This window comes from Platalea leucorodia (assembly GCF_965183815.1).
Source record: "Platalea leucorodia genome assembly, chromosome: 6".
Taxonomy (NCBI): Eukaryota; Metazoa; Chordata; class Aves; order Pelecaniformes; family Threskiornithidae; genus Platalea; species Platalea leucorodia.
The window spans coordinates 70780987-70808275 of record NC_138828.1 but is presented as its reverse complement, the minus strand read 5'-3'; the positions used below and the strand labels follow the sequence as shown (position 1 = coordinate 70808275).

Sequence of the window (27289 nt, the reverse complement as noted above, 5' to 3'; positions counted from 1 at the left end):
CTTTCCTTATTTTTATGCTGCATTTACTACTACCCCAGTAAATGGCTATATACTCCTCGTCTTCTGACATATTTATCTATAGGATAGAAATTCAACCTGGACAAGATTAACTTGATTTACTAATAAAAAGGAAACCAACATAGCCAAATGGCCAGATGCATCTTGTAGTCATTAATTAAAGCTTTTGAATTTTTCTGTGAGATAAATATTGTGATATTTAGCCCCTGTATTTAGCTTTTTATCTGTTTCAAGCAATTTTAAAAGGAGGGGGTAGTCTATTTATTTGCACTCTTTGATAGAAAAAATGAAGTAGAAACAGATTGAATGGCTTATGCCAAAGTCATATATGTGTGTGTCATCCATATGGTATCTGGTCTATCTACTTGTTCTGAATTTTTCCTTATTATTTGCTAGAACATTTTAATGAATATTCACCATATTACAGTAGACGCATTTGCTGTGTGCAAGTCTCTAGGCTTTTAAGAACACTCATAGCACAGATTAATCATTTGATGTTTATTTGGTACAACATCATATGAGGTCCAGGATTCCTTTGCCATTGCTCCTTAATCTATAAATAAGTAATAACCTTTCCTACTTTTTGTTTGAAATAGGTGAGCTCACTTTTCACGTATGATGGACTAACTTCGTAATTAAATCAATGGCTACGTTGGGGTAACATTTAAATATTTTTATTACTTCTGACGCTTAGGTAAATCAAGTAAGCCTGCCGGTCTCTCAGGATACTGGAACTGTTTACATTTATAAAGTGATTTCACATCCTTGTCTAAGAGTCACATCTTTATTGATAGCAAGTCAATAGTAATTTTATATTAATTTTTCTATCATCTCTTTAATTATTCATATCAGCAGTAGACACCCATCAAAGGTAATATCTGGGAGTGTTTGGGACTTATCCATTATAAATTTACACAGATCACCAATTACTCAAAAATTTCAGAATTTGAGATCAAGGGCTCCTTTGTTTCACATCCACCTCACACTGAATAGGAAGCCTAAACCATGGAGACAGGACGTGGCATTTCTGTGCACGCCTTGGGCGGTCTCTTGCGTGCAGTGCTGGCTGTCGGGGGGTCTGCTCGAAGAAGCAGATCTGACTCAGGAGCTCCAGTACCAGACTCAGGTGCCTCAAACACGACGTGTTGCAGAGATGAGACTCATGGTATGTCCGTCCTGTTTTGGATCATGGCCTATACGATTAACTTCATGTGTCTGAAGAGAAATCAGAGGTGTGAGTTCACCCGGTAGTTGCACAGGGTGGTTGGTCTGGTCCCTGGGAGCGTACCCATCCCTCTGTTGAGCAGAGAGGGAAGCCAGGAGGGTTAGACCAAGCATCTCGCTCCACGGTAGCTCCATTCTCTGAAGGGACCCCAGTCTCTCTAAGAGCTTTTTGACACCTCTGGTGGAAAACAAGGCCCCCAGCTCTACATGCTGTGTGACGGGGGGAGTCCACGCCTGGAGCTGCCTTACACAGCCACGGTGTCGGCCTTGCTGCAATCCATGCCCAATAACCCGTGGTGGAGCAGCCAAGCCAAGCTGTTTGAGCACGGAGACCTTGGATCCAGTGTTGGGTTTATGAAGTTAGGGCAATTAGCAGGTTCACTGTGTGAGTTGTTTCCACTGGCAATGATTTTGTATGTACAGTGACTGTACATTTCATCTGAACACAGCTTTTACATTAAATCACTAATTCTTTTGGCTTGCTCGGTGAGAATACAAATACTTACATAAACTTCACAAATAGATTAGTGACTGTTTTGTTCAGTTCACATGCAAATTTAATTGGCTGCCTGAAAATTAGCAAACATGACAGAAGTTGTCTGCAGGCAATACAGATATTGTTCATCTTTTCTGTGTGTATCTTAGAAAATAGAGACTCTGAACATGTCAATTATGGATGACTACAAATATGCACCCTGTCTTGTCTCTATGACACTCATTTTTCTGCTCTCAGAATTCCCATCTTCATTAGCGTTGTCTTCGCCTAATTTTAGAGACTCGGATTTATAGGTTGTCTCTTCCTGAACATTTTTATGGTGCTGAGAGGAGCACAGCCTGAGTGGGTTCTCAGGGTATTCCTGTCATAGAAGTAGCTATTTCTATAATTTATTAGCCAGACACCTTTGGGGTTTTACCTTACAGAAGAAAAAAATATTAAGGCAGATGACAAAGAATAAAAATGTGCAATATGACAAAAGCAGTTTGCACCCTACTCATTACATGAACGGGAGTAAATGAGATGGTTGAAGAAGTCTCCAGTACTAAAGGACTCCCGTTACTTAATGGAAAACTCTTGCGACGTGAGAGGGGCCAGACATGTGGGTAGACAAAATGTCAGTTATGAATCCCTCAGAAACCCGATAAAGTCCTTTTATTTCTCCAGGAGGTTTTTCACAACAAAAGGATGCAGAAGTCTGCCTGCAAGTGAGATGGGGAAGGCAGAGGAGTGTCAGCTGGAAGGACATTTTGGTAATACTTTCAAGATGGCAAGTTGTGATTTCCTGCACTATGGCTGAGGTTATTGTTGGCAGGAGGAATAAGAGCTTTCCGCTCTCCCTGCTTGGGAAAGAGGGTAGTGCGTGGTGTGGCCTTCTGGTGCTTCTAGTATTGTCTGTATTTTATGAGAGCTGATTAAAAACCCCATACTTTTCTCTATACACTCAGCATTCCAACTCCATATAGGACCACTGTAGACTGCTGCCTGCATTAAAACCCGTTCTTCAGCCAAAAATGTTGCTATCATCAACTGTCTTTCCGTATCTCTGGAGGACTTCTGATGTGGCTTTCTTTCTTTCACATTGTGTACACTTTGTGCAACGCCTCTTTGTCAAAGGGACTCCGTTTGAGAGGGGTTGTGCAGGGGAATGTGCTATTTTGCATTAGGTATGCTCCCTCATCAGGAAATACAACTCTTAACAAAGCAAAGTATTATGCTTCATAGCTCCAAAATGATGTCTGCAGTACAGTCTCCTGCAAAATATGCAACAAAGTCCTTGTAGTCTAAATGGCAATACAAGGAGATTAGACTACAAGGACTTTGTTGCATATTTTGCAGAAGCATTGTATTGTCACGATGATTGTCTGGTTGACTGACCATCCCAAACAGCAATAGTATATGTGCACACTGATCAGTTGTGCTCCTGTTGCTATTCATCTCTCTGACTTTGCCCATAGTTATCATGGAGGGGACAAAAATCATCCAAAGGCAAAGGACCTTCACATACAATAATATTTCATTCACAGGGTTTAATTTAGCTATTTTAGTGGCTCCTCAAGAGCTAACTGCAGGAAATCTCTGCAGCCATAATGTGTGTTGACCCTGAAGCCGTGAGAACTGCTGGCAGACTCTGGAGGAGTGGCAGCACCCTTGGAGAGAAGAGCTGACATCCCTGCAGTCTATGGGGGCCATGGCATAGAACAACTTCCACCTTCCAACCACAGATGCCTTGCTTCTTGGTTTGCATTTGGCCAGGCGCACTACTACAGCTCCTAGAGCTGCTTTCTAATACATGGTGACTTCAGAGAAGCAGGCCTGGGCACGTCATGTAACTGCTTTGGTATAAGGTAGCAGCTGCTTTTATGGAGAGCATATTAAATGTCAGAACACCTGGATAATGAAATAATAAGATCCTTTCAGTGAGGAGAAGACAAGACTACCAGCTGTGGAGCTGAAAAGTAGCCTGTCATCCACAAATCAATGTCATGACAGGAGTCTGTGCATTGCTTCGTTTCAATAGCCGTAGCCCTTTGGACATGGTATGTGGTAGTGGTATTTCTCATGAACATCTCAGTGCCATACTCTTGCATTTAATAAACTCCTTTTCAAAAAGTGTTGATTCTGAGCCTCATGATAAGACCAGCTTATGAAAATATTGGGATGTTATTGGCTGTAGCTAGCTTTGATATGCATCCCTTATCATGTGCACTAGCATCTGGGCCCCAGCTGACATATAGAAATCCCCTGTGCATTTTCTCCAAGATGTAGAGAGTGTTTGATGATTTCCTTCAAGAACAGGCTTTATTTTCCCACCTGCTGGCTCAGCTGGTGTTGGATGTTGACTCCTTCCCAGTTCTTGCTTGCTGGGTCCTGGGAGCCTGAAAGGTGATTCCAGTCACATCAGAATTAACCACAAAAAAAGAGGAATAAGGATTGTTAATGAAAAGGGGATTGTAATTGCTCTAATCAATATTTTCACAACTTCTCTTATCTTCTTTACTCTCAGCAGCTAGTAAGAGTATATGTAAAGGTCCCTTAGACTGTGTCTAACCTGTCTGGATGTTAGTACGTCCATGTACTTTTGCCATCCACAAAAGTTCTTGATCATGGCAAGAAGATTGAGAGGAGGGAAAAAATGGAGCTAAATGAAAGACTTTTGAAGAAATAAAAGGAGGACATGGGCAGAGGGAGAGGTCAGGGCCTGCCTGATCCAAGAGTATGCAACAAACTGATGAGAGAAAGGAAAAGGAAAGGAGGAGAGGAAAGGAAGGGTGAACCAAGAGCTGAGAGGGACCCTGTGAGGGAACTGGAGGGCATGGGATGGGAACAAATGGACACTGAGCAGTGAAAGACAGGTCAGATCAGAAGTGAGGATGGACGGAATTAGACTGGAAAAGTGCTAGAAACAGGGGGCTGGAAAATGACAGAAATGGGAAGGTCTGGGCAAGGAAACTGTGGCTGGAATGGATAGCTTCCATTAAACCTCCAAATCTTGTTCTTCGAGTTTGATGTGCCTATAAACATAGACCCATGTTATATGGAATTTAATATGCATATATTGTATCTATAAACATAACACTGGATGGATTTAGACCTATGCATGGTATGCTATACACTGTATTCATGGATATAGAGTTGAAAAAAGGTGTTCCTGCCAAAACTGGTGACATCCTGCCCGTGCTGATCTGTGCAGCGCAGCAGCTCGGGAGGAGCTGGTGGAGGGGCAGGTCAGGATGTCCAGGCAGCAGTGACCCCAGGACCCATGCCAGCGCCTCATCGCTCCTCTGTCGAGCCCTTATGGCTCTGGCCTAAACTGCCCCCAGGCTCTGGGTCCAGCCAGCGGCAGGAGCGGGGTCGTGCCTGTGCCTGTGAGTGTGCGCGGTGCACACCGAGCTACCTGGCAGGCACCCGTTGCCATCTAGTGGCTATTTTAGGACTATCTGTGCGTGGAAAGCAATTTTTTTCCAACCAACCTGTAACCCAGCAATTGCTTTTCTAGAGAAGATTTGCACGACTTGCCCCCCAAAGCCTGCTGAGCGACTTGCACAGAAACAAAGGGTCTGATGCACGTAACGGAGAACGTGCTGCCCTGTCTGTAGCATGCATAGAGTTCGGCCTTGCGTTGCAATCAGGCAAGTCACTCACCAGCTTTCTAGGTGTGGATTTTGCAGGAGGAGAAGGCTGGTAAAATCTCAAAACCAGCTGAGTGAGACCTCAGCCCTGCTGGCTGGCTCCCTTACTGGCAAAACGGCAACGCTTCCAAGGAGTTCAGCAGCACCAGGATCTTCACCTCTCGCTTATAATAATTCTGGCCCCGAACAGATTATTGGAGCATGCTGAAAGTTTTTCTCATTATATTTTAGTCCGTTCACCCTTGCCAGATCCCAACTAGACCAAGACATGATATTCTAGCTGTTGGGCAAGCACAGAGCAAATATTGGTCCAATGGTTGCACTTTGGCTCCACACCATCTCTCTCCCTTGGTCAATGAAAATTGAAGAGGTGGTGCCGATGGGCTGTTTCAAGTCTGATGCCCTTGAGCGAAAACAAAAGCAATTGGACTTCTTTCCCTTTTTTAAAAGCTGCCAGTCACTTTCCTGTTCTTTCTTTTTTTTTTTTTTTTTTTTTTTACAGAAGAAGAGGGGTGATAAAAGCTGACAAAATTTGAGAAAGCTGTGAAAAGAGGGAGAGGAGCAAAGGAATGAGGTCTGGGAAGGATGCCCTGTATTCACTGGTGTCTTTGAACAATCCCATTATCTCAAGAAATCAAATGGACAAATCCCAAGAGAGGAATTAGGTGAACTTACTTAGAAATGTAAAATAAAACAATTATTACATTTTGTTATTTTCTTAAAAGGGAGACCTCTATGAAGGAATGGAAGAATTTTTCTTCTCTGTCTTATAGAGTGCCTCAGTACAACACATCCTCACGCTCAGTACTGTGGTAATGTTTTCTTGTCTTTGTGTTCACTTGTGATGGATTATTCCATTTTGGATTATTGCCATTGTGGTATATAATCATAGTAGCAAATATTATCCAATTTTACTTTAAGTACTTAGCACTGAGCCTATTGCTGTTTTCAGAAGCAAAACTTCCCCAGTTCTGAAAATACAATAAAATTGTATGAACATCTACTATGAAGTTATAATGGTAACTGGACAGTGTTTTGTTCATACAAGAAAAATGAAGCTAGCAATGTGTCTATAACAGTAAAGCTTTGTGAATGTGCGATATGGCACAGCTGCCTTTCTCCTTTCTTGGCTACACTTGAAGAGGCTCCTTGGTCTGTTAGCTCCAGGTTAAGGCAAACTAATGTATACCTGCAAAGCTTGACTGCAGGGCAAAAATCTGAAGCCTTTGTATGAAAAAAAAGTCAGAAAAAAAAATCACAGATGTCTTAACAGTGGACCCCCCCTCTATTTTTTTAATGCAGAACATTTTCCTTGTTTTATATGTTTATTTCAAAGCAGAAGAAAAGTTTTCTTTATGCTTCTTTCTAAAATGAAGCTTTCATGTTGTTCCTCCTTTTCTTTTCTTTTTTTTTTCAGTGGGGAAAGAGGGAAAGAAAATATATGAGACACTGAAAGCTGAGAACAAAAACGGGTTTGATTTTTGAAAACAGAAAAGTAACAAAACTAGATTAAGCAAAATGCAAGTCTTCAAGGGAGTAGTGCCCTGCTTAGAGAGATACGGTCATATAGGAAATAAAAGGCATAAACTGCAACAGAGAATTTCGTGTTAGAAAAAATGTTTTAAATCTAATATCAGCAACAAGGGTTAGGTGACATGGGGGACTGCCATCGCTGGAGATCTGTAGGGTCTGGTTAGACATCACATATTTGGAATAACCTGGAACAACCCGCCCACTGAATCAGCTGGTCTTTGCCTCCTCCCAAGGCTGGCTACCAGGCAGCTGACTTCCAGAGGTGCTGGTGCCAGAACGTCACAGAGAAATGAACCAACTAATTACGACCTCCAGCCCGCTCTTTGACAGTCCCATCACACCTACCGCTGCAGGGAGCAGGGAAGGGGAAGGGTACGACCTCCCCACGCCTCCCTGGGCCCAGCAGCCCTTCATGCATATCCCTGGCGCCTTCTCTCTACCACCTTCATGCCCAGTCTCTGTCACCCAGCACTCCTCTGATCCAGAAAAGGAGCTGGCATCTCACTAGGAACGTGCCCAGGAGTGCGGGAGTCCTGTTTTACTTTGATTAAAGCTTCCTCAAAAGGATATTTCCTGTGCTTGAGGGCTGAATAGAGCTCTAAGTTCAAAATTAGTTGAAAGAAGTTTTATCATCAGTTTAATTTTTTTTTTTTAAGTGGCCTTATATTGCCTATTTACTTAGCCTGAAAAATCCTGGCTGAATAGAGTTAAATAAGCACTATATTACTGAGCAATTCTTAGCTCTTGTTTATATAAAAAGAGCAGAGTGAACCTATCATTGTCTGAAAGGAAAGTCACATTCCAGATCTCTGCTTGCTTTGGGCACTGAAGCAGGAATGACTATTTAATTTTAACATTTTTAAATTTATATACTGGAACTGGTGTTGGAGTATCATGAATGTGATCACTGAGCGTTTTTCTCTTATGTATTCCTCTTTCTTTACTCATTCATCTTAATATATGTTGACTTACGTAAATCATTGCATAGCATGTGTGACACATTACAATAAAATCTAGAAAAGGAAGGGACATCATTAGAGGGTTAAGTTGTCCAGCTGACAATAAGACTGATAACTTTGATATTCCTCTGTTATTCTCAATTACATCCTCAGTACGTGCACAGAGGCACAGCCGGTGCCTGTGCTGTCTGGCTGTGTGATCAGCAAAGGAACCGTGTTTAGAAATATGGCTCAATTTTGGTCCATTCGCTAGTGGTTCGCTAGTGAGGGAGGGCCCAAATTACACTGAAATACGTGGTAGAGCTTTTTATACTTCAGCTTTATTCCCACTGGCTGATTAAGCCAGGTAAGAGGTGCACTTTGCATGTGGCTTAGCTGGAGCCATGTATAAACATTGCCCTTCCATGAGGAAAAGCCCCAAACAGAGCTCGCCATGACTGCAGCAGGTACGTAATCTCCGAACTGAACTCATGACTGACAGAAAGGTTTCTATTTCCCCAGTGGAAATCATATTTATTTTCAATGTATTTGGTGACATTAGAGATCAGGGCTCTCAAACAGCTTTTCTACATTACAGAGGTCCTTAGCTTGCTGATAAGAGATGGTGGTGGTGAGGACAGAGATGCACACCCACAGTACACCTGCGTCTTACGCTCGCTGTTAACTCTCAGCAGAGTTATGTTAGTGCCTGGGAATGCTCAATAAATAAAAGCTAAGCTAACAGCAAGCACAGGCGTGACATTATAGCCACCAGTCCCAGCAAAGTACTTCTAATGATTTTTCAGTACTTGCTTTTCACCTCTACTTTCTAGTCTGTGTCTGCTCTACCCATCATATCCTGCATAGCGTAAGTTTTTTACATTGTACTAATAAAGACCTCGATCTCAGTGCTAGCAGGGATCAGTAAAGTAACCTGGTCTGTCCTCCTGCATAGTCTAGGTCATTGGTTGCCTCTCCTCTCGTTTCTACATTGCATCCACACTGAGGTTGCAAGTTTCACAAGCGGCGGTTGTGAGATGTTGAAAAACGTCGTACATCAAAAAGCCAGTAACATCTCCCCCCGCTGCTCCCACTTTCCCTTTCAAGTGCCAGTATATCTTACTGCCAACCCAAAACAAATACACAAAATAAACAATAAAACCTCATTGTTGGTGATGCTTTCTGTTTTTTCTATGGAGGCTTTTTTAAATAATCTTCACATAAGCTGTTTCCAATGTGGGAAAACCAAGCTGCCCTGACCTAGACTGTATCGCTAGAAAGCAGCAAAGGAAGAATTTGCACAATGCTGAAGTGACAGAGAAACAAGGGGGCTGTGATTATAAGTGGATTTATGTTAATAATAGTTAATATCGTGATATCTTCCTTGGAGGTAGATACCCATTGCGTGTCACACCACCTCAGCAGGAATCCTGCACAGTGCCCGGGGAAGCAGCCAGGCTAACCAGGTGCCTGGTGAGATGTCCAAGTTGGACAAACAACCCTTCAAGTTCTGTTTTAACACCTAACTTGGGGTGAAAGGAGATGCCTCATCCTATTCAGGAGCCACAGATGCGAAGCCTACCTTGGCATTAAAAACCCAACCATTTCTTTTTGACAAACATTGAATGAAACAGTGGTACATGTATGCCCCTAACATCCATCTCCTCAGTATGCTATGGACTGGAACAGTCATCTGGAACGCGGACAGTGAGACCCGGTCCCTAGCTCCTGCTTCAGCAAGTAGGACGTGTCATGGGATGTGAAATATCTTAACAGGAGAGAATGTAGTGCCCACCTTTGGATACCCTACAGCTTTGCCCTCCTGAGACATGTGGGTTCAAGTCCCCCCATGCTCTAACCACACCATAAAAAAAGCTTTCTTTCTTTGTGTCTTTGGAAGAGAGGCCAACAAAGGTCCATCCTTGGTGAAACCTAAGCAGAGGGTAGATATCATCTTCCAGCACTACATGCTTGTCCTTGAGGAGCTAATCCTAGATGTTTCCTTCAGGCCAGTGCTGTCAGCTTCCAGGACAGCTTGCTCAGCTTTGTGGATCACATCTGAGGATCTAAGTCTCCTAATACAGGAAGCTTTGATGCTTCATTTGGATTCCTAACTTCTTCAGGGAGCCAGCTGGCTTAAATTGAGATGTTTCAACATTAGATCCAGTTTAATCTTTGAGCACAACCCCAACCTTTACATCAGTTTTAGAAATGGGGCTTCAGTTCCTAAAGAACCCTGAAAAATCCTGTCCCATGTCAGAATTTAAAGCATCCCACTAGGGGAGAACCCATCCTACCCCTGCAAGACATTTCACTGTTAAACTACCTGCACTGCTGAGAAGTGACACAGCACGTTATAGCTAGTGTAAATTTCTCTGGCTTCAGCTTTCAAAAACTGCATGATCTCTTCTTGGTACATGGCAGATGGCAAGGATCCCTGACTAGTTGGATAATCCATGCTTCTTGCAAGAAGCCTCCTTGTTTTGTCACTAGGAGAAGATAAACCCCCAAATTAGCCCACTGTCCATTTGTACACCAATTACTTGATACAGAGGTACCATAAATGCATGAGAGCTAATGGTGCGCCTGGATGATCAACTTAAGTGTACCCAAATCCGTGGTACAATGGAAGGGTGATCCCAAACCCCCTCTCTGCCACACGGCCACCTTCTTTGTGCGGGCAGCGGTAGTTGCACAGCCCCACCAACAGCTGCTTTAGTAGACTGGCGCGTTAAAAACTGATCTGCAGTTTTGTTTTGTAGAGGAAATTTCAGGCTTCCTGGTCCAGCAGTCTGTGACTCTGTAACTCGGCACTGGCATGGAGGAAGGCCCTGGCCAAGGGGCAGAAGAAGAGGGAAGGTGAAAGGTGCCTTGCAATTGCAGTCTGACCATGAAACCCCACCCTCGGTTAATTAATAGCGCAGTCAGTGCCAAAAATTCCTGCCCTACTAAGTTACGGCCATTTCAAACCATATTTTTCTTCCCCAGTTGTTTGGCAAGAGTGTTATGTTCCTAGCTTTAAATACAGCTATCTAGGGACTCCCAGAGAGACATTTATTTTTATTATATTTTTCTTTTGGACTTTATTCACAAAGCCAGCAAGGATAAGAACTAAAAAGCTGAGATTTGAAAGAAGAAGGGGGTTTAAATCAGAAATAGCCTTTCAAGGAATTTTGGTGAAACATCAGAATCTGGAAACAAAACTAGAATGTAGATAGAATTTCCTTGTTGTTTAAACTTTCATGTTTTAGTAGAAAAAAACACCCTGCTTGAAACAGGCCCAGGATTTTTGAGAAGCCGATGGAAGTAATGGAGTGTGACGTACATAGCTGGGACAAGGAATCTACTGGAAGAAGCGAGCACAGTATCTTTAAGAAGGTGCCAAAACCTGCAGAAGGCTGACACGGGCAATTTCCTCCGAACTGAAGCTACAAGCAAATGAAATAGATGGAAGGCTGTCGAAGTCGTGAAGGTAAGAGTCTTCTCAGCTGGTATATGAAATGACTGAGCAGGCAATGTTGAGAATACCTGTTATCAAGAGCTTGGAGAAGGTGTACGCTATATGAATGTGCAGTTATCTTTGTTGAGATGTTCACATTAAATCTTAAAACTGAAAACATTTCACATGGAATGACTTTAATAGGAAGAGAACAAAAATCTACCAGTTAAATTCACTCTTTACAATGTAAAGAGGTACAGCTTCAAGGAAAGCAAACGCTGCTTTGGAAGGACATGTAGAAGTCACTCAGTGTATGCCAGCTTCAGGGCAGCAATTCTCTTCAGACCCGCCACTCAGCATCACAGAGGTCCCACTACCTCTTCCAAAAGCAAGGAGTGACAAAAGTCTGCAGTGGCAAATGATCTTTTCCCAGTGCAGAACTTGGTACAGCTATCAGCCTTCGACCACTTTTAGTGTTGGCACCTAAGCCTGTATTGGACTTCCATCACAGTGGACATCTGTTGACAGTCACTGTGACCAGGAGCACTTGGTGCTCCTGGTTGCCACATTTTATGGGACAAATTTTTACTGAGTTTCTGGACAGATGAAGGCAGCTCAGGACAGTATGCAGCCTCTGAGGGATCGGGGCCAGAGGTTGCTCTGTACACACGATGCTCTCAGAACATAGGCTGAGAGAGAAGAAACGGTAGACGTGTGTCACAGACTCAAAAAAAACCCCAAAAAACAACAACTGAGAAGTAGATGTTACTAGAGAAGCTATTGGAATAGAAAACAGAGGCATTCAGAGATCTGCCAGCATCAGCAAAAACTTTGCCCCAGCTGCTGAGCGCACCTACTGACTTTGGATCAGCTTCTAGGGGGAAATTTCACCAGTTGCAAGAGTCACAAGCTTGCCAGACCCCATCAAAAAATGAAAACTGCAAACGAACTTCTACTGATGACCGTTTAGTTGGTTTAAAAAAAACACTACCACAAAAAAACCAACCAAACAAAATCTATTTGTGTGATTTAAAAATCTATATGGTAGATAACCCCATAGTATTTTAGGCTGAAGACAGTAAGGAGATGTAAATAACCTTTAAGTAGAATGCACTAGAAAATATGAAGAGATACTGACAACTAGCCAAGTCAGCTGGTTAACACAGGCAGCTGAGGTATGGTAAGCAAGACTCAAGTTCTTGTTCTGTAAAACTCAGCGGGGGACCTTGAATTTCATCTTCCACCAGGACATCTCTGGTTCACTCAATATTTTAATATTCAGAGAGATGAAACAGTTCCAAGAGAAGGAACTGGAAGAAAAAACAGCCACTATAACATAAAAAAATAGCCAAGTGGTTTAGAAATTTATTTGGTTTGCGAAGTAGCCATGTTCTTGCACTAAAGGTGGCAACAAACTGCCTCGAACAAATCTTTCCATGGAACACTGTCAGGACGTTCTGTTTCATCATGGTGCAAGCCAGTATTTTTTTCCTGAACTCTCTAAATTTGAAGGGGGTAGGAAAGCGTAGTCGTTTTATACATACATCAAGGTTCAAGTTGGCCTGCAAGCTTAACTTCTGAGCAAGATGGATGTGCCTCCTGCTGCACCCAAGGGAAAACTGATTCCTCCGGCCCCCCTCCTTCCTTGTGCTCAGGAAGGGCTCTGGGAAACAGAGCGTTTGAAAGACTTGGAAACTGTAAACATTCAATGTCCAAGTTATGCTTAAATACAGCAGACCACTATTGTACCTGTAAAGTATAATAGCAATTTAGATGACAGGCACTTCAAACTACAAAGCAAAGAAAAAAAATTCCAAACGTGGATTGACAACGATGTGGCCTGGCAGAAATGCCTATTTTGTTGACAAGGACAAGAAGCTGGTGTTCTCATACATCATGCAGCAAGGAAAGTGTGTGTAAGTTAAAAGTTTGTGGAATTGGCACTTTTTTCCCCCCTCCCTTTAAGTAAAAATGGCTCTCTTGCTGAAAGATAATCCCTTTAATGCCTTCATATTATGGAATAATTTAATGAATGATCGAAGATACATTTAGGAAAATCCTCGTGTCTATGGAATGTTAGTCCTGTTATCCATCGCTAACGGGAAGGACAGTAGAAGATCTTATAGGAGGTTAGCTCCGAGAGACTGCCATTGATCTTCAGAGTTGGATTTCTCTACTGAGATCACTGGACAGCAGACAGTCAAGAGGATCTGACACAAGTAGGAGCTCCGTCAATCATAATCCATCAGAAGAGATGTGCCTGTGAAACAGGCAAATATAAACCGTACTGTGGCAGGAGAGGTACTACCCGCAGAGAGAGAGAATAAATGAGACCAACGTCCAGTACAGCGGGGAGCTTCCTTAGGAACCTCCTGAGTAATCTCACTACCCCATTCAGGTGTAAGGAAAAAAAACAGATGCAGGGAAGGACTCCAAATAGGATCAAAAATCTAGAAAGCACCGACTGGAAAACAGTTCAGCTCATTTAGCCTTACAAAGCCTGAGAAGAAATCTACAATTTTGGTCTATGCATACTGCAGGGGGCAAAGGGGAAAAAAGGGAAAAAAAAAAAAAAGGAAAAGATTCAACTTCTCCTGCAACTGCATATGAAGAAGTGCATAAATGTTAGTGTTACTAATATATACATATATATCAGCAGTACGTTAGCAAGGTATGTATTAGCATGGCAGCAGAGTTAAAGTAGAAATCAAAAGGAGCTGATTTTCAGAGCAAAGAGGTTTTCTTTTTTTAGACTCAAGTTTGCTTAGGAAAAAAATTATGTATGCACATGCTTTTATAGTGTACTAAGCTGGGTAAATGGTTAGGTCCTTTCCCTTCTGTTTATATACCTAAAATATAAGCACCTGTAAACATTTAAAGACACTAATCAGGGTTAAAGCTTATAGATATGGCTCCAACCAAACACATTTGTAAAAACAAGTTCCACAGCAATACAATTAAAGGATAATAAAATATGGCAACTCGGATTTTTGGCAAACATTTTATAATTTTTATATAAAAATCTCAGTAAGAAACCAAGCAGAGTATCTGACGGAAACATCTGCCTTACAATAAGTTCAAAAAAAACTCACAAAAGAGAAAACAAGAAAAAAAGAAAAGTAAAATTCCAGCCCCCCAGAATCCTTTTTAATTATAAACCAGAATATCAACAAAACACTTAAAATAATCTCAGATTGTTTGGCAACTCATCACATCATAACAAGAGACACATTTGATCATAAGAAAAGTTTAACTTTATATACAACTTCACTTGAACATTTGCTCTTACCAGAGTTAATATACATTAAAAAAAGATTCTGGCAATAATACCAGGTTCTATTTTTAATACCTGTGTATAAAATGTAACATAAAATGCTGAAGCTCTATAGTTAGGAGAAGTAACATTTGATTTCAATGGGTCCCTCTTTGTTGAAAAAGACAAATACTGAAAGAACAGGTGTTTAGTTGCAAAATAAAACTGTTTCATTTCAGGGTAGTGTTGGCTGACTGTGAATAAATCTAACCTAATACTATTTATTTCTTGAGGTTGGTAGTAAATTCACAAGTGAAAATATAATCTAGTAAGATTACATTTTAAATTTTATACTTTGTCACAAATGTGAACAGAAAGGAGCCAAGTTCCTTTCACTATGCTAAACTACTTTAATGCATGCGAGAAAAATACTTTACCAACTGTTTGAGCATATTTTAGAGAACTTCAGGTTTTAGACAGCCCTGGGGGAGCGGAGGGGAAGTTTCCTACTGACATCTGCATAGAATGTAAAATATATAATTAAAAAAAACCTAAAGTATATACTAAAGTTTACAGACCAATGCTTTCCATATAATAAATAAAATGTCCATCATCGATTAGATTCATACACAGAGTAAAATACAACCTATTTTTACAAGTTTATATACAAAGTGTATTAGTAGGCCCAGCGGTGCCTCATGGGTTGGAAGCATCTGCATTAGCATGTCACATTGGGAAACCCCAACTTTCCAAGTCAGTGATAAAATATATAACTACTTTGTTTTTCATTCAGATACAAAGTAAACTTATTTTTCATCTGAAATAAATGTACATAATATTCTGTATAAACAATAGTTTATAAAGCTGTTTAAAATGTAACTTAAAAGTACTGCATTGATTAACTTAGAGCTCTGAAACAAGCACGTGCAAATCCCTTTGCTTTAAAAAAAATAGAAGCACAGATGTTTTTTTTTCTTTTGACTCTTCCATGAACAGTACTAGCTGGTAAAGATTATCGTTTTGCTTTCTTTACTGGCGTCTCCTCTGTTTTCTGCTGGCCTTTTCTCCGTACTACTGTTGGGCTGTCTTCCCTTTTACGCTTGGTAGACTGCACCTTTAACCTGAAAAACATTAATAATAATTATTTTAACAATGGACCTGCTCCACAAAAAGGGTGGTCAGGCACAATCCTGTTTAGAGGATGGAACTTCATTGTCCGTCTCTGATGAATTACCAGAATGTATTATTTAAAAGCTTACTACTAAAACATTATATGCCAGCACAGACCACAGGGAGACACTGCACAGTCCCATCACATCTTAGCAGGATGCTGCATACTAATTCTGTATGTTGGAGAGTGCTCCAGATGCAGAATTTGGAGCTAGAGCTCTCCTCCTTCCTCCTCTTTCTTTTGGAAAGACTTGTGGATTATAACAGAATGTAACGAACTACATTATCTTGTAGCCCGTCTCACAAAGACGGAAGAACAGCAATAGTGGTTTAAGTCTTGCATACAAAAGAGGGAGTAAAGGGCAGACATCATGTACCCTTATCTCTATTTAAGCATCCATATATAAGCCCACCACATTTCAGCCACAGCCAATTACAAGTGTGGCTTAAACTCTTGGCCATTCATAACCATGCAAAGTGCTTAACAGGAGGTGAACTGTGACAGCTGATCAGTGCATGACACACATGCTCCTGAAGTTCAGTTTGAAGACATTGCCACATTTCAGAGTGGATGACAACTAAAGGTATTTGTCATATAACCCATTTTACAGGTAAACTACAAGGTGAATAGCAACTGTGTATCACATTTATTACTCCCTTGGGATTTTACACGGTGATCGCAACTTTAAAAATTAAAAGTGTACTAGGGAAGGAGGGAAAGGGAAATATTTTCAAAACTTGATATAAGGACTCTCAGAGTTTCTCCTCTTTTATCAGCTGATCTTAGAGAGATCTTTGAAGCATTAGAATCATGTCATCGTATATATGTTGCTTTAACCTGAACTACAGCTGCTCTTCCCCCCATTCAGGAAAGAATCACAGCTGAAGTTAAAATACTGCATAACAGCATTTTCAGATTCTCCCAAGAGGTTTCTGAGGATGGAAAGAAAAAAATTCTAGTCTTCCAAATGTTAAAGAAAGGAAGAAAAAGAAAAAACGTAAACAGAAGAAAATCCTTTAAAAGCTTTTATATATCACAAGAGAATAGAACAGAGCGAAGCTAGACTGCTGTTCAGATTTTGAAGGAGTATATTACATATAAGGAAAGGATCAATGTAGTGGCTTCCAAAACAAATAATAGAAGTGGATTCAACTTTAATGCTTACTGTGTCAATGGAGGAGATTTATTAATTTTTGTATCACTTGGAGATCTTTTTTTTGCTGCTAGGTTCTGTTGTTTTCTAGGAGAAACTGAACTTGGACTGCTGCCTTTAGAAGTTGCACGTGTGGTTGGCTTGCTGGGCTGCTTTCTGTAATACAAAAAAACTGATGAATGTACATGTAACAAAATACTTTTACCAAGTCACTTTCTTCTTGCATTCCAAGTGCAGAAAATTAAGACTGCACAGTATTTGCAACGAGTAAATCAAAGTTGCCAAAAGAAACAGTGAAAAAACACATTTGCATGCTTCAAGACACAAACTGCAATGCCGAGCTGTGCATTTTCATATCTAATGTAGAATCAAAAGGCTACTTTACTGACAATATTTAGTATTTAACTAAATAAAAATCCTAGTTCCAAATCTGCAATAATTCTGGTACATAATTGTCCATGTTTAAAAAATACAGCTTGTAGTACCAGCAGAAAAAAAACAAAAGAAGCAAAGGCGAACGGGCTGCAGAAGAAAAGAGAATTTTCTTATCCAGTGTAAAGAACGAACTCATATTAGGTTCAGTATCCACCAGTTCAGAAACATGAAAAACTGGTTACTGGCAATCAACTTCATAGTTTGGAAAACAGGTTACTTAAGTCAGAAAAACTGATAATCCAGCAATGCTGAAGATGAAGAAGCAGCCCCTCCACAGAATTATTCCAAATGCTACTTATAAAATGTAGACTGTTTGCAGCACCTTAAGATAGATAGAGATGCTTTGTTACAGTCAGAGCTAGAAAGACAGCACTGGAAATCCGAGACACAAAACAAACAAATCTATAAATAAAAAAAATAGATGTTTCCACAAGCAATCAGAATGCGAACACTAATATCTAAACTTTTATTACAATTTTGGAGTTAATTATGTGAGACTAAAGGAAGTACCTTTGCCTTTACCGAAACAAACCTGTTGTTTACTAAGTGGTAGTGGTAAACCTTCGGCTTTTATTTAAATGAAGACTACATAACTACTTTCTGATTCAGCTCTGAAATGATGAATTCAAGAGCATACTGTGAGCAGTGCTTCAGATGAGTCCCAAAGGCTAACATATAATACGATATCCTTAGGAATGAACTAAATCCAATGAATTTACAGAAATCTCACCATGAACATAAAAACAAAACCTAGACTCCAATTCTGTTCTGGAAGGCAGCAACATGAATTAAAACTCCCCAAAGTTGATATCTTTCTTTGTTTTGACAACAAAGTCAAGAGGATGAGCTATGCTATAATTCAGTTTGCCTACAAAAAGGCAGACCTATGCTAAGGGAGATGAACAATGGCTTCTTGAAAACAGAACTCTTCCTACCACACTAGTCTTTTGCAGTACGATTGCTTTCTGAGCTTGCAGATCACCATATTAGAAAAATCCTCCAGTACTGCAGATTCATATATTTAACTGGGATAATATTTGGAAAAAGAAATGGACATGGATAATTATATTTTCACCTTGTTCCAGCTCCAAATATCAAATGGTGAATTGCACAGTCAAGTCAGAGGTCCCTTTTTACCTATGGGAACTAAGTGCCCTTAGACTCAACTTCTGAGACATCACTAGGATGAAGACTGCCAATAGGATCAATTTTTACCTTCGGACATATTCAAGTATGTCTTTTGAGACCCTAACAGTTTCCCCACCTCCCTTTTTGTCTCTTCATCCCTAGAAGAGTGGTACTAGCATTAGAACCAAAATTATTTGGGAAGCTCTCAAGAATTTTTAAAAAACAAAACAAAACAAAACAAAAAGGCAAGCAACAACAACAAAACCCCCTAAACAAACCCCACAACAACTGAGAACAATGTAGAAAAAAGCCTGCTGTTGGTGTCTCTACACGCAGTTACCTTTGAGCCTCTAATCTTGTGGCTGATCTAGTTGTGGCCCCAGAATGTGCTTCATCATCTTCCTCACCATCATCATCTTCACCTTCCTCCTGCTCTTTTAGTTCATCTTCAGAAGACGTTAATTTCCGACGTTTTCTTTCTGGCTCCAGTGTTTCTGTCCATGTAAAATTTTACACATGTGCTATAATTTTCCCAAAACCCTCCAAAAGGATATGGACACTTAGTTTAGAAAAGGTATTCTATTCACAAATCCCATTTTAAGTAAGTAATTTTCCATTTCTTTTATGCTTCAACATTTTTAATTCAGGCTTGTTTGACTTAATCTTGCTAACACATTCACCATAGTTTACTTATGCAGCTCATAGCCAGAATTCATAGAAAATTCATGAGGTTTTATAGAAGCATCTGGGATGCAGCAATTCTGACATGAGATTACAGCAATTTACACATATTTACATAATATTTACACTAGCTCTAACTCAATGATTTTTCCTCAAGAAAGGAAAATTGAATAAAGCTTATCTTGTTGCTATTAGTAAACAGAAAGGCACAGTAATATCTTCTTATTGTGTTCGAGTATCACAGTTTCACATTTTTACCAGTTTCCTCTGATTGAAGCAGAGAACGCCTGGGCTTTCTTCCCCTTTTACGCACAATCATTTCTGCTTTCTCAGCTTCATCTTCCTAAAAAAATAAAATGGAAACAAGTAAAGTTAGAACAATTTAATTTAAATAGAAGACAGACATTTTTCATTACATAATGCTTATAAACTTACAAATGAAAATGGCTGTACTTACATTTGTTGTTTCTTTCTTATTAGATATGTCTGTACCTAAAAAGAAAGGAAAGAACAAAACTTAATCCTGAACTTCAAATCTTTTGCCCATCAGTTTAAAAAGGAGTTCTTTCAAACTCTGTCAACTTTGCATAAACATCACAGAAGCTCAGAAAACATTTAAAGTCTCTATCTAATTTAGAACATGGCTTTGTTGTATTTCGTTATATACAGAGACTGGGACAATGATTAATTTTCTTTTTTTTAAAGTAGTAAGGCTTTATATGACTGACATTATTTATTCCTTTGTTGCATATGCTGGTTTGTTTTAATGGAAAAGCAAAAGTTACTTGCCCCTTTTAACTAACTGTCAACCAATTACTGAATCACAGAAAAATTTAGCTTGGAAGGGGGCTCTGGAGGTCATCTAGTCCAACCTCCTATTCAATCCATGGCTAAATTAATTGATTTGATCATACTGCTCAAGACCTTGTTCAATCCAATTTTGAAAGCCTCCAAGAATATGGTCCCTCCAGGCAACCTGTTCTAGTGCTTAACTATGCCCATGGTGAAGCACCAAGACGGCTGTAGCTCAAAAAGACAATATTTAAAATCTGTCTAATACCTGGTATGCAAATTACGTGACTTTCTCCATTCAAGTACTTCTTACTTCCAATTCAGTACTTCTTACAGACTGGCCTGTGCATGTTAAAATACATTTATAACCCTACAACCCATGTCTCAACCCGGCCTCTCTTCACAGTACATGCTTAGCACTTCTACCCTGACTCTATGATAAGAAAGAGATTATTTTACAAAGCTTTTGAGCTTTGTCAAATGGAATTATCTGCAACACTGCAAGGATAAAAGTCCTTATCAATAGAAGGAGAGAAGCAACCTAAGCAAAAGCAAGTTTTTATACCTTTCTTCCCTGCCATAAAATTGCTGCCTATTTTTGTTTTCTGAAAGCTACACAAAAGACGACAAGCTCTAAACCCATCACCAATTAGACTGATAAAACAGAATAATGTCAATGCAACGGATCAAAAATAGATCTCAAAGAGCAGAAACATTCTAAAACTCACACACAAGTTTTTTGGAGTTCCTTTGTTAAGGTTACGGGAAAAAAACTTTTACACAAAAGCACGTGAAATAAAACACAAAGATGTTTAGCTATTCAATAAAGAAATGCAATAAAACATAGGACTGTAGGACTGTCTGCTGCATTAAGTATTTTACACAAAACAAGTCTAACATATAACTAACATTTACTAGTTCTGTTGTGTTCAAAAAGACAGATACATCAAAATTCTCGTACATTTTGGCAAGTTTGTAGCAAAATGGTTTTTGATTCAAGAATACTCCACGTGAGCACAAGACATGCCTTTATTAACAGACACAACCCTCTCTTTAGAATGTGAAAATGTAGTACTTTTCCTTCAAGATAAGTATAAAAATACTAAGCTATAGTACTTAAAAATCTTACTAACTTTACAGCAGCAACTGCGGATTAGTGCAAAATAATTTTATTTTCAAGTTCAGTGTCAGTGTTATGGGAGGATGCTGTCTTCAGAAACCAGATGCCTCTGAACTGCCTGAGTTGCACCGACTGAAAAGAAACGCTCTGCTTCCCACTCTGTGTGCGAGTCTGTCCCACTTGCAAACCCTGCTCCAGAACACCCGGAAATTACCAGAATAAGTGAGCTGCACAGAGGGATTCCACTTTGTTTTCTTTTCACTGCCAGGGGTTTTCAACCCCTTTTCTCACATGAACGCTAACGTATGATGAAAAATTTAACGGGACATTCCACCCCCTTTATACACTCTTCTTAATATTGCTGTGACATCAACAACCTTTTACCTGGCAAATGAAATGTTACTTAACACACTAAATTAAGTTTTAAGTACACAGTCAGGTGTCTGTCCTTTTGAATAATGCATTTTTACACCTTTCTTGCATTCTTGTCTGTTCTATTTGCAGCTGATAGAAACCAAGTACCACACAACCAGCTAACCCTCCAGAGACAATTATGAAGCATAGGGATTACAGTTGACATTTTAACAAATGCAGAGAAAGTAGGAAATAGTCCATATGTGCAATGCAGCCAGATTAATATCTCTGTAGAAACCTAAACTTTTGGAAACTCCAGAATATTTGTTCTGATGACTTGTTTTCTCAGAATTGTGGCATGAATGTTTGTATTTGTTTACAAACCATTTTTTAACCTGCCTTTCAGGTTCATCTGCTTCCTGAATGGATTTTAAAGTCTGTTTAATGAATGGCCATAATTAAAAAGACACATTTAAACAACCAATGCAGTTCAGACTCCATATATGCAAAAAAATAACTACGCCATCTAAAATTCACCAAAGTTTGACCTCTTACAAATCACAGATGTTTGAATAGGAAAGAGAAATAGAAAAGTATATCGCTTTATTTGATTTTAGTTTGAAGCACTAAAAGTACATTTCTGAGTAAAGTTAAGCGATCGTCTTCTAAAGATCTTACAGCAGTTGTGAAAGGTGAAAGAAATATCCCCTCAAGCTACCACTAAGCTCTTCAGACACATATCCATTGAAAATCCAATTAACTGAACAAAATTTGAAATTTTAAAACAGTTAATGTAGTAAGTGTGATTGATAGTCACTGTATGAAAGAAAACAAGCAGAAATGGAAAACAGTCACTAAGAACCAGTTTGACGGGAGTACCTACTTGCCTCTGAAGTTCTGCCATGTGCCTATCCACACAAACAAATTATTTGGTATATTCTGCAATGCATTATTCAGCACTTAACAGTGCTGCTGCATCTTTGAAATAAGTTCTTATCAAGCTGTTCTTTTTTAAATTAAAAACTCAGTAGGTATTAGGGACGAATCTTCACTGTTCTGTTTACTCAGATATTTTCACACGTTGGTAATGCTGACTGCCAGAGATTATGTTGGGGAAGAACCCATGTGATTTCCTTGAAAACCTTCTTCTATTTCTTCCATCTTTTGTTTTATTTGTTAAAGTAGATATCATCTGCTTACCTGTTTGAGGCATTTTTCCTCTACTCGCAAAGATAGGAAACTGCAGCTGAAATAAAAAAAAAAAAGTATTTTTTTAATTTAAAGAAAATCAGAAAAATCCAGGATTGTATTACATAAACACAGAAACTTGTTCCCATTCATAGTAGAACATATTTAGAAAACATGAACATTCTAATGAGCCTACAGAAACTTTGTACTGAGTTTCTTAACAGTAGCATGCATTTTTCCGTTTACGATAAAAATCTGAAACAAGTCATATCAGCCCATAAACAAAAGAAATCATAGCAGTTTCAGTGACCTAATTGACACGAAAGTCATTGCAATAAAAGACGCTAAGTTAAAAGCAGTGTCTGGCAAATACATTTCTGAAAACTTAATTATCAGCAATACAAAAGAAGTTTAGTGCAGTCTATGTAATCACACCTACAGATTAGCAGAATTATAAGTCACCAGAATTTTGTATTTACTCAAAATGCAGGAAGAGCTATGTAGAATTACATAATCTCCCATGATGACTGTCCAAAAAATCCAGTTGCTTTTATCACTGAACGACTACACTAGGATGTCTACGCTTCCTTTGAAGTAGCAACAAGTTCTCAAAGCAGCCTAGGGGAAACTGTCATGCAAAGATAATATCTCACCTTACAGAACCATTATCTCAGATGGAGGGTAGATATTGCTCCTCCTGGAGCCAGCCTGTAACTGACTGACACACCAATCAGTCATCACTAAGAGCTACAAGACCTTTAAAAAAGTCAAACTAGAACAAGATGATTCTGTTTCAGTACTGAGGGTGCCAAGATGTATCTATTTCTGAGGGGGTTTTTAAAATTAGTTTTAATTCTTGTTTGGGAGAAAAAACAACAAACAACAACAACAAAAAAACAAAAAAAACCAAACACCAAAAAACTCACCAGTTGAAATTACATTTCATTAAATTAATATTGGGAAAAAAAAATGATTAGGAAAGATTAGGAATTCTGAAACAAAACTCCACCAGACCGGTAAAAGGGACAGGACTCAAAGGGCTGCCTGAAATGCTGTGGGGACAGAACAAGCAGGGATGAGAACTCCTGCTACCTATAGCCTAAGTAAATTCCCAAGACTTCAGACACCCATGCCAGCTGGCACCTCACCAGGCAAGCAGGCAGAAAACATGAGTTTCAATACAACTTCATTTTTAAAATCACCTTTTTTTCATGCAATAATGTTGACTCTGACATACAGGAATTCCCAAGAGAGAAGCCTTCCACCAGAATAAATCCAACGACTTGTACTCCACAAATATGCCTGATCCATTACTACCCTGTGCTGTAATCCAACTGGATTGCAGAAACACTCCTCTTAGCAGTGAATGTACTTCACGGGAGTTAAGAAGTTAAGATATCACTGAGCTTTAAAAGAGAGAGGTATGTTTCACAAGCTCTTAAGTTACTAACCAGCATGTCTCTATCTTTGGAATGAACTGTACACGTTGTAATACAGATAATACAACTGCATTACGCAATACTTTATTTTCCAGCTATTAAGAGTTACTATGAGGTATTATTATGATAGGTTCAGTAGAGAAAAAAAAAAATCTCAAGTTTTCAAAACAGTCACCCTTGATCTTCAGGCCAAAATGACCCTGAGCACAAATTAAAAGACACATGTGCACACAATCAGAATTTCACCCTGTGTACAAGTATATTGCTAGCCAGTGCAACACTTAGATTTGTACTAAGTATATTGTACCAAGTTTGATCCTGTTAGGTTATTTGCTGTGCTCCAACTTAACAGTATATTTTGCTTACAAAGTTCAGTTATATTAGGAGATAGTATTAATAGTCTTGTTTGCTTAGACTGAACTCAATTATCAAGTTTTCCAGAAGATGTTTCTGAAATACCGTTAACTGTTAAACAGATAAATGGCTCTTGAATTACTGTGTTTAAATGCACCCAAACAAAAAAAGGCACTTACATTCCCAGTGCTCATATCAGCTTTTGACTCCCCACCTGAGGGAAGAAATATGAATTCAGAACTTGAAAGTCACTATTTTCCTTACTTTTCCACACAGGTATTATGAACTACTTACCACCAGGCTGCACAGCTTCAAGAGGGTATTTACGAGGCCTTCCCCTTTTCCGTTTCACTATTACAGGCTGATTTTCCTTTTAAAAGGACAGATATATTTTAGTTACTGTAACTGACGTTTAGCATTTGAGCAATATAATACAAAGACTGCTGCTAACTTCATAATGTGACAGTGGCAGAAGCACTACTCATCAGTTTAAAAATATAGATGAGGCAGGTTTCATAGGAAGAGACACCGCCTGTTATGAAATCCATTGATATAGCTGAAACGAAACAAGACAACTCCCAATTATACAGAATTCTCCGTGGCTGGCCTCAGGCACTAAGCATGCCTGAGAACACAGCGCCTTCTGCCCCCTCCCCCGGACAACTCTATCACTTGGTCTCACAAATGCTGCTGGCTTACCCTATATACCCCACCACATCTTTTCAGTCTTATGAGAACTCCAAACTTTGTATCTTGTGAGCCCCTTTTCCCAATGCCATATAGCACAGGCTACATCTTGTAACAGTTGAGCAAGTGCTATTAAACAGTCAATATCCTAGTTATCCCAATATACAGATCCATATAAACAGGGCCTTTAGTAAAAAAAGGCCCCTTACTTTGAAGTTTAAGCTTTGGAAGACAACTTTAAGTAATGAATATGGTCAGATGTTCAGAGCACAAAGATCCCCAATCTCAGATAACAAAATCCTCAATAGACTTTCTCCTGTTTACAAGGAAAGAAGGTTAAGTGCCTCATTCAGCATTTACTAAAGTCTAGCAATGTCTCCCCTTGCAATGGATATTAGTGACTCAAGCCTCGAGTCAACAAACGTAACGATTCATTCTTTAAGTTTCCTTCCACTTTCAAATTCGAGGCAAAAAAAGCAAATGACGAAACCCAACATTTTTATGAGAACTGTGTTCATTTCTAGGGGCCAGCAACAATTTTAATCTCTAGGGTTCAGACATTTGTTTACAACCACCACTGTAGAATATCACAAGTATATGCCTAAGAGATAACATAAAGAGTTTTAAAATTGTTGAGTGACAATATTTTTGTAAAGCCAAGTCATATTTGCTAGTGACTAAGCTGTCCACATCTCCATTACAAGGTTTTCAGAAAACATGATTTCTATACAACTCTATAGAATTGCTTTCTATACAATTTATAAGTACTATTACATGTAGGAAGGGAGTTACTTCTACTTCAATAATCAGCCACTGACATCTTATGGTCTGTGAGTTTATACTTTGTGACACAGAACTACATGAGTCTTTGGTACTTTACAGTACCAAACATAAATTTTCACAGCTATTTCTGTGTTGGTGAAGTCAAAGTTTTAATATTGCTGTCAACAACATACAAAGACAAAGTACTTATTTTCAGTGTGAACCTGCACTATCTCAGCTAGTTAACATGAATAAGACCACTCACCTCTGGAGAATTTTCACTTGAGTCTGGACCGTGCTTTTCCTTTTCAGACATTTCCTGTTCGATGGTAAACTCATCTTCTCACATAGAAAAAAATCAGGAAGAGAGAAACTGTACACCTTTGTTTTATTAGGCAAAGAAAAAGGTACAAGCCACCACCTCTGCACCAAAAGCATTATTTCATTCTGTAGCCCAAAATTTCCTAAAAACACCCATCAGAAATTAACACTATTTGCCTTGTAGCAACAATATATTGGTCTGCCAGAACGCCTCCCTAACACTAGATGAATCAGACAGGTCTTCTAATTTGAGGTAAAAACAAAAGCTCGAGTGTGACCCACTGTAAAATGGTACGATAAATACAAGCCTCTATTCAATTTTCTCCCACAATCCATGAAACAGGAAGCTGAGGATACAAGCTTATTGCAGAACAGTTTCAGACTTGTCAACATGCTCGCTGGAGACACAAAACTATTAATAGATCAAACTAACATTAGGGAAGATATTGACACTGTTCACACAAAGGTAGACTGAAATTACTTCAAAGCCAGTATTAACACTGTGGACACACCATCTTTTAGTATTTATTTTAGTGCAATTAGTAACTCAATTACAACAGTGCAACTTGCACACTCTTTCCTGGTTGGTTTCTCTACAGAAACAAACTGGACTTATTTTGATGGTGTCAGGGTTTTTTTTCATGGAAGGACACCTCTTATTTGTGGTCAGAGTTAGGAGAGGTTCCTGTCACATACCTCAGTCGTGCTATTTCCCTATCCATCTGTTTACTTGCAATTAGCTTACCTACCCAAGGTACATACTGAAGCAATAATGGAGCGGATCGGTGATAGCACAGCAGAAATGTCAAATCTGCTCTCACCATTAAAAGGAATTAGGATTAATGCATTATTTGATAGCAGTAATAGAATAGACTGCAACCAGAGAATATATGCAAGTACCTGCTGGGATCAAAGTTGCTGGGACCAAACTGGGATCAAGTTCCTAATTTCTCTCAGAATCATTCAAATAAAAAGAAATTTGCATACAGTAGGGGTTCAGAAAATTGCCCAGAATGGGCAGTTTCATTACCTTTTTCTTCCATAGTGCTTTTAGGAGGTGTATGCTTTACATCAATTTCTTTGGACCCTTCTGCTGTATCACCTGAAACAACTTCCTACATTATTTTGAAACAACAAAGAAAAAAGAGCATCTTACTACAAATTAAAGATC

General features: G+C 39.3%; 1 protein-coding gene across 3 annotated transcripts in view; it reads right to left on the bottom strand.

The window, feature by feature from the left end:
* Positions 1 to 14294: 14294 nt before the first annotated feature.
* BOD1L1 (biorientation of chromosomes in cell division 1 like 1) overlaps positions 14295 to 27289 on the bottom strand; it is a 38985-nt gene continuing 25990 nt past the window's right edge. The window contains exons 16-25 of one of the 3 annotated variants that reach the window (XM_082315610.1): positions 27149 to 27233; positions 26063 to 26139; positions 24643 to 24718; positions 24528 to 24562; positions 22568 to 22613; positions 19559 to 19593; positions 19360 to 19444; positions 18761 to 18914; positions 16870 to 17013; positions 14295 to 15654 (exon numbers count right to left, since the gene is read on the bottom strand). In XM_082315610.1, coding sequence (XP_082171736.1) covers positions 15546 to 15654; positions 16870 to 17013; positions 18761 to 18914; positions 19360 to 19444; positions 19559 to 19593; positions 22568 to 22613; positions 24528 to 24562; positions 24643 to 24718; positions 26063 to 26139; positions 27149 to 27233 — 846 coding nt within the window. In that variant the 3' untranslated portion in view covers positions 14295 to 15545. Of the gene's footprint in view, positions 15655 to 16869; positions 17014 to 18760; positions 18961 to 19359; positions 19445 to 19558; positions 19594 to 22567; positions 22614 to 24527; positions 24563 to 24642; positions 24719 to 26062; positions 26140 to 27148; positions 27234 to 27289 lie in introns of those variants that run through there. The other 2 variants (XM_082315611.1, XR_014228548.1) reach the window with 2 other exon arrangements.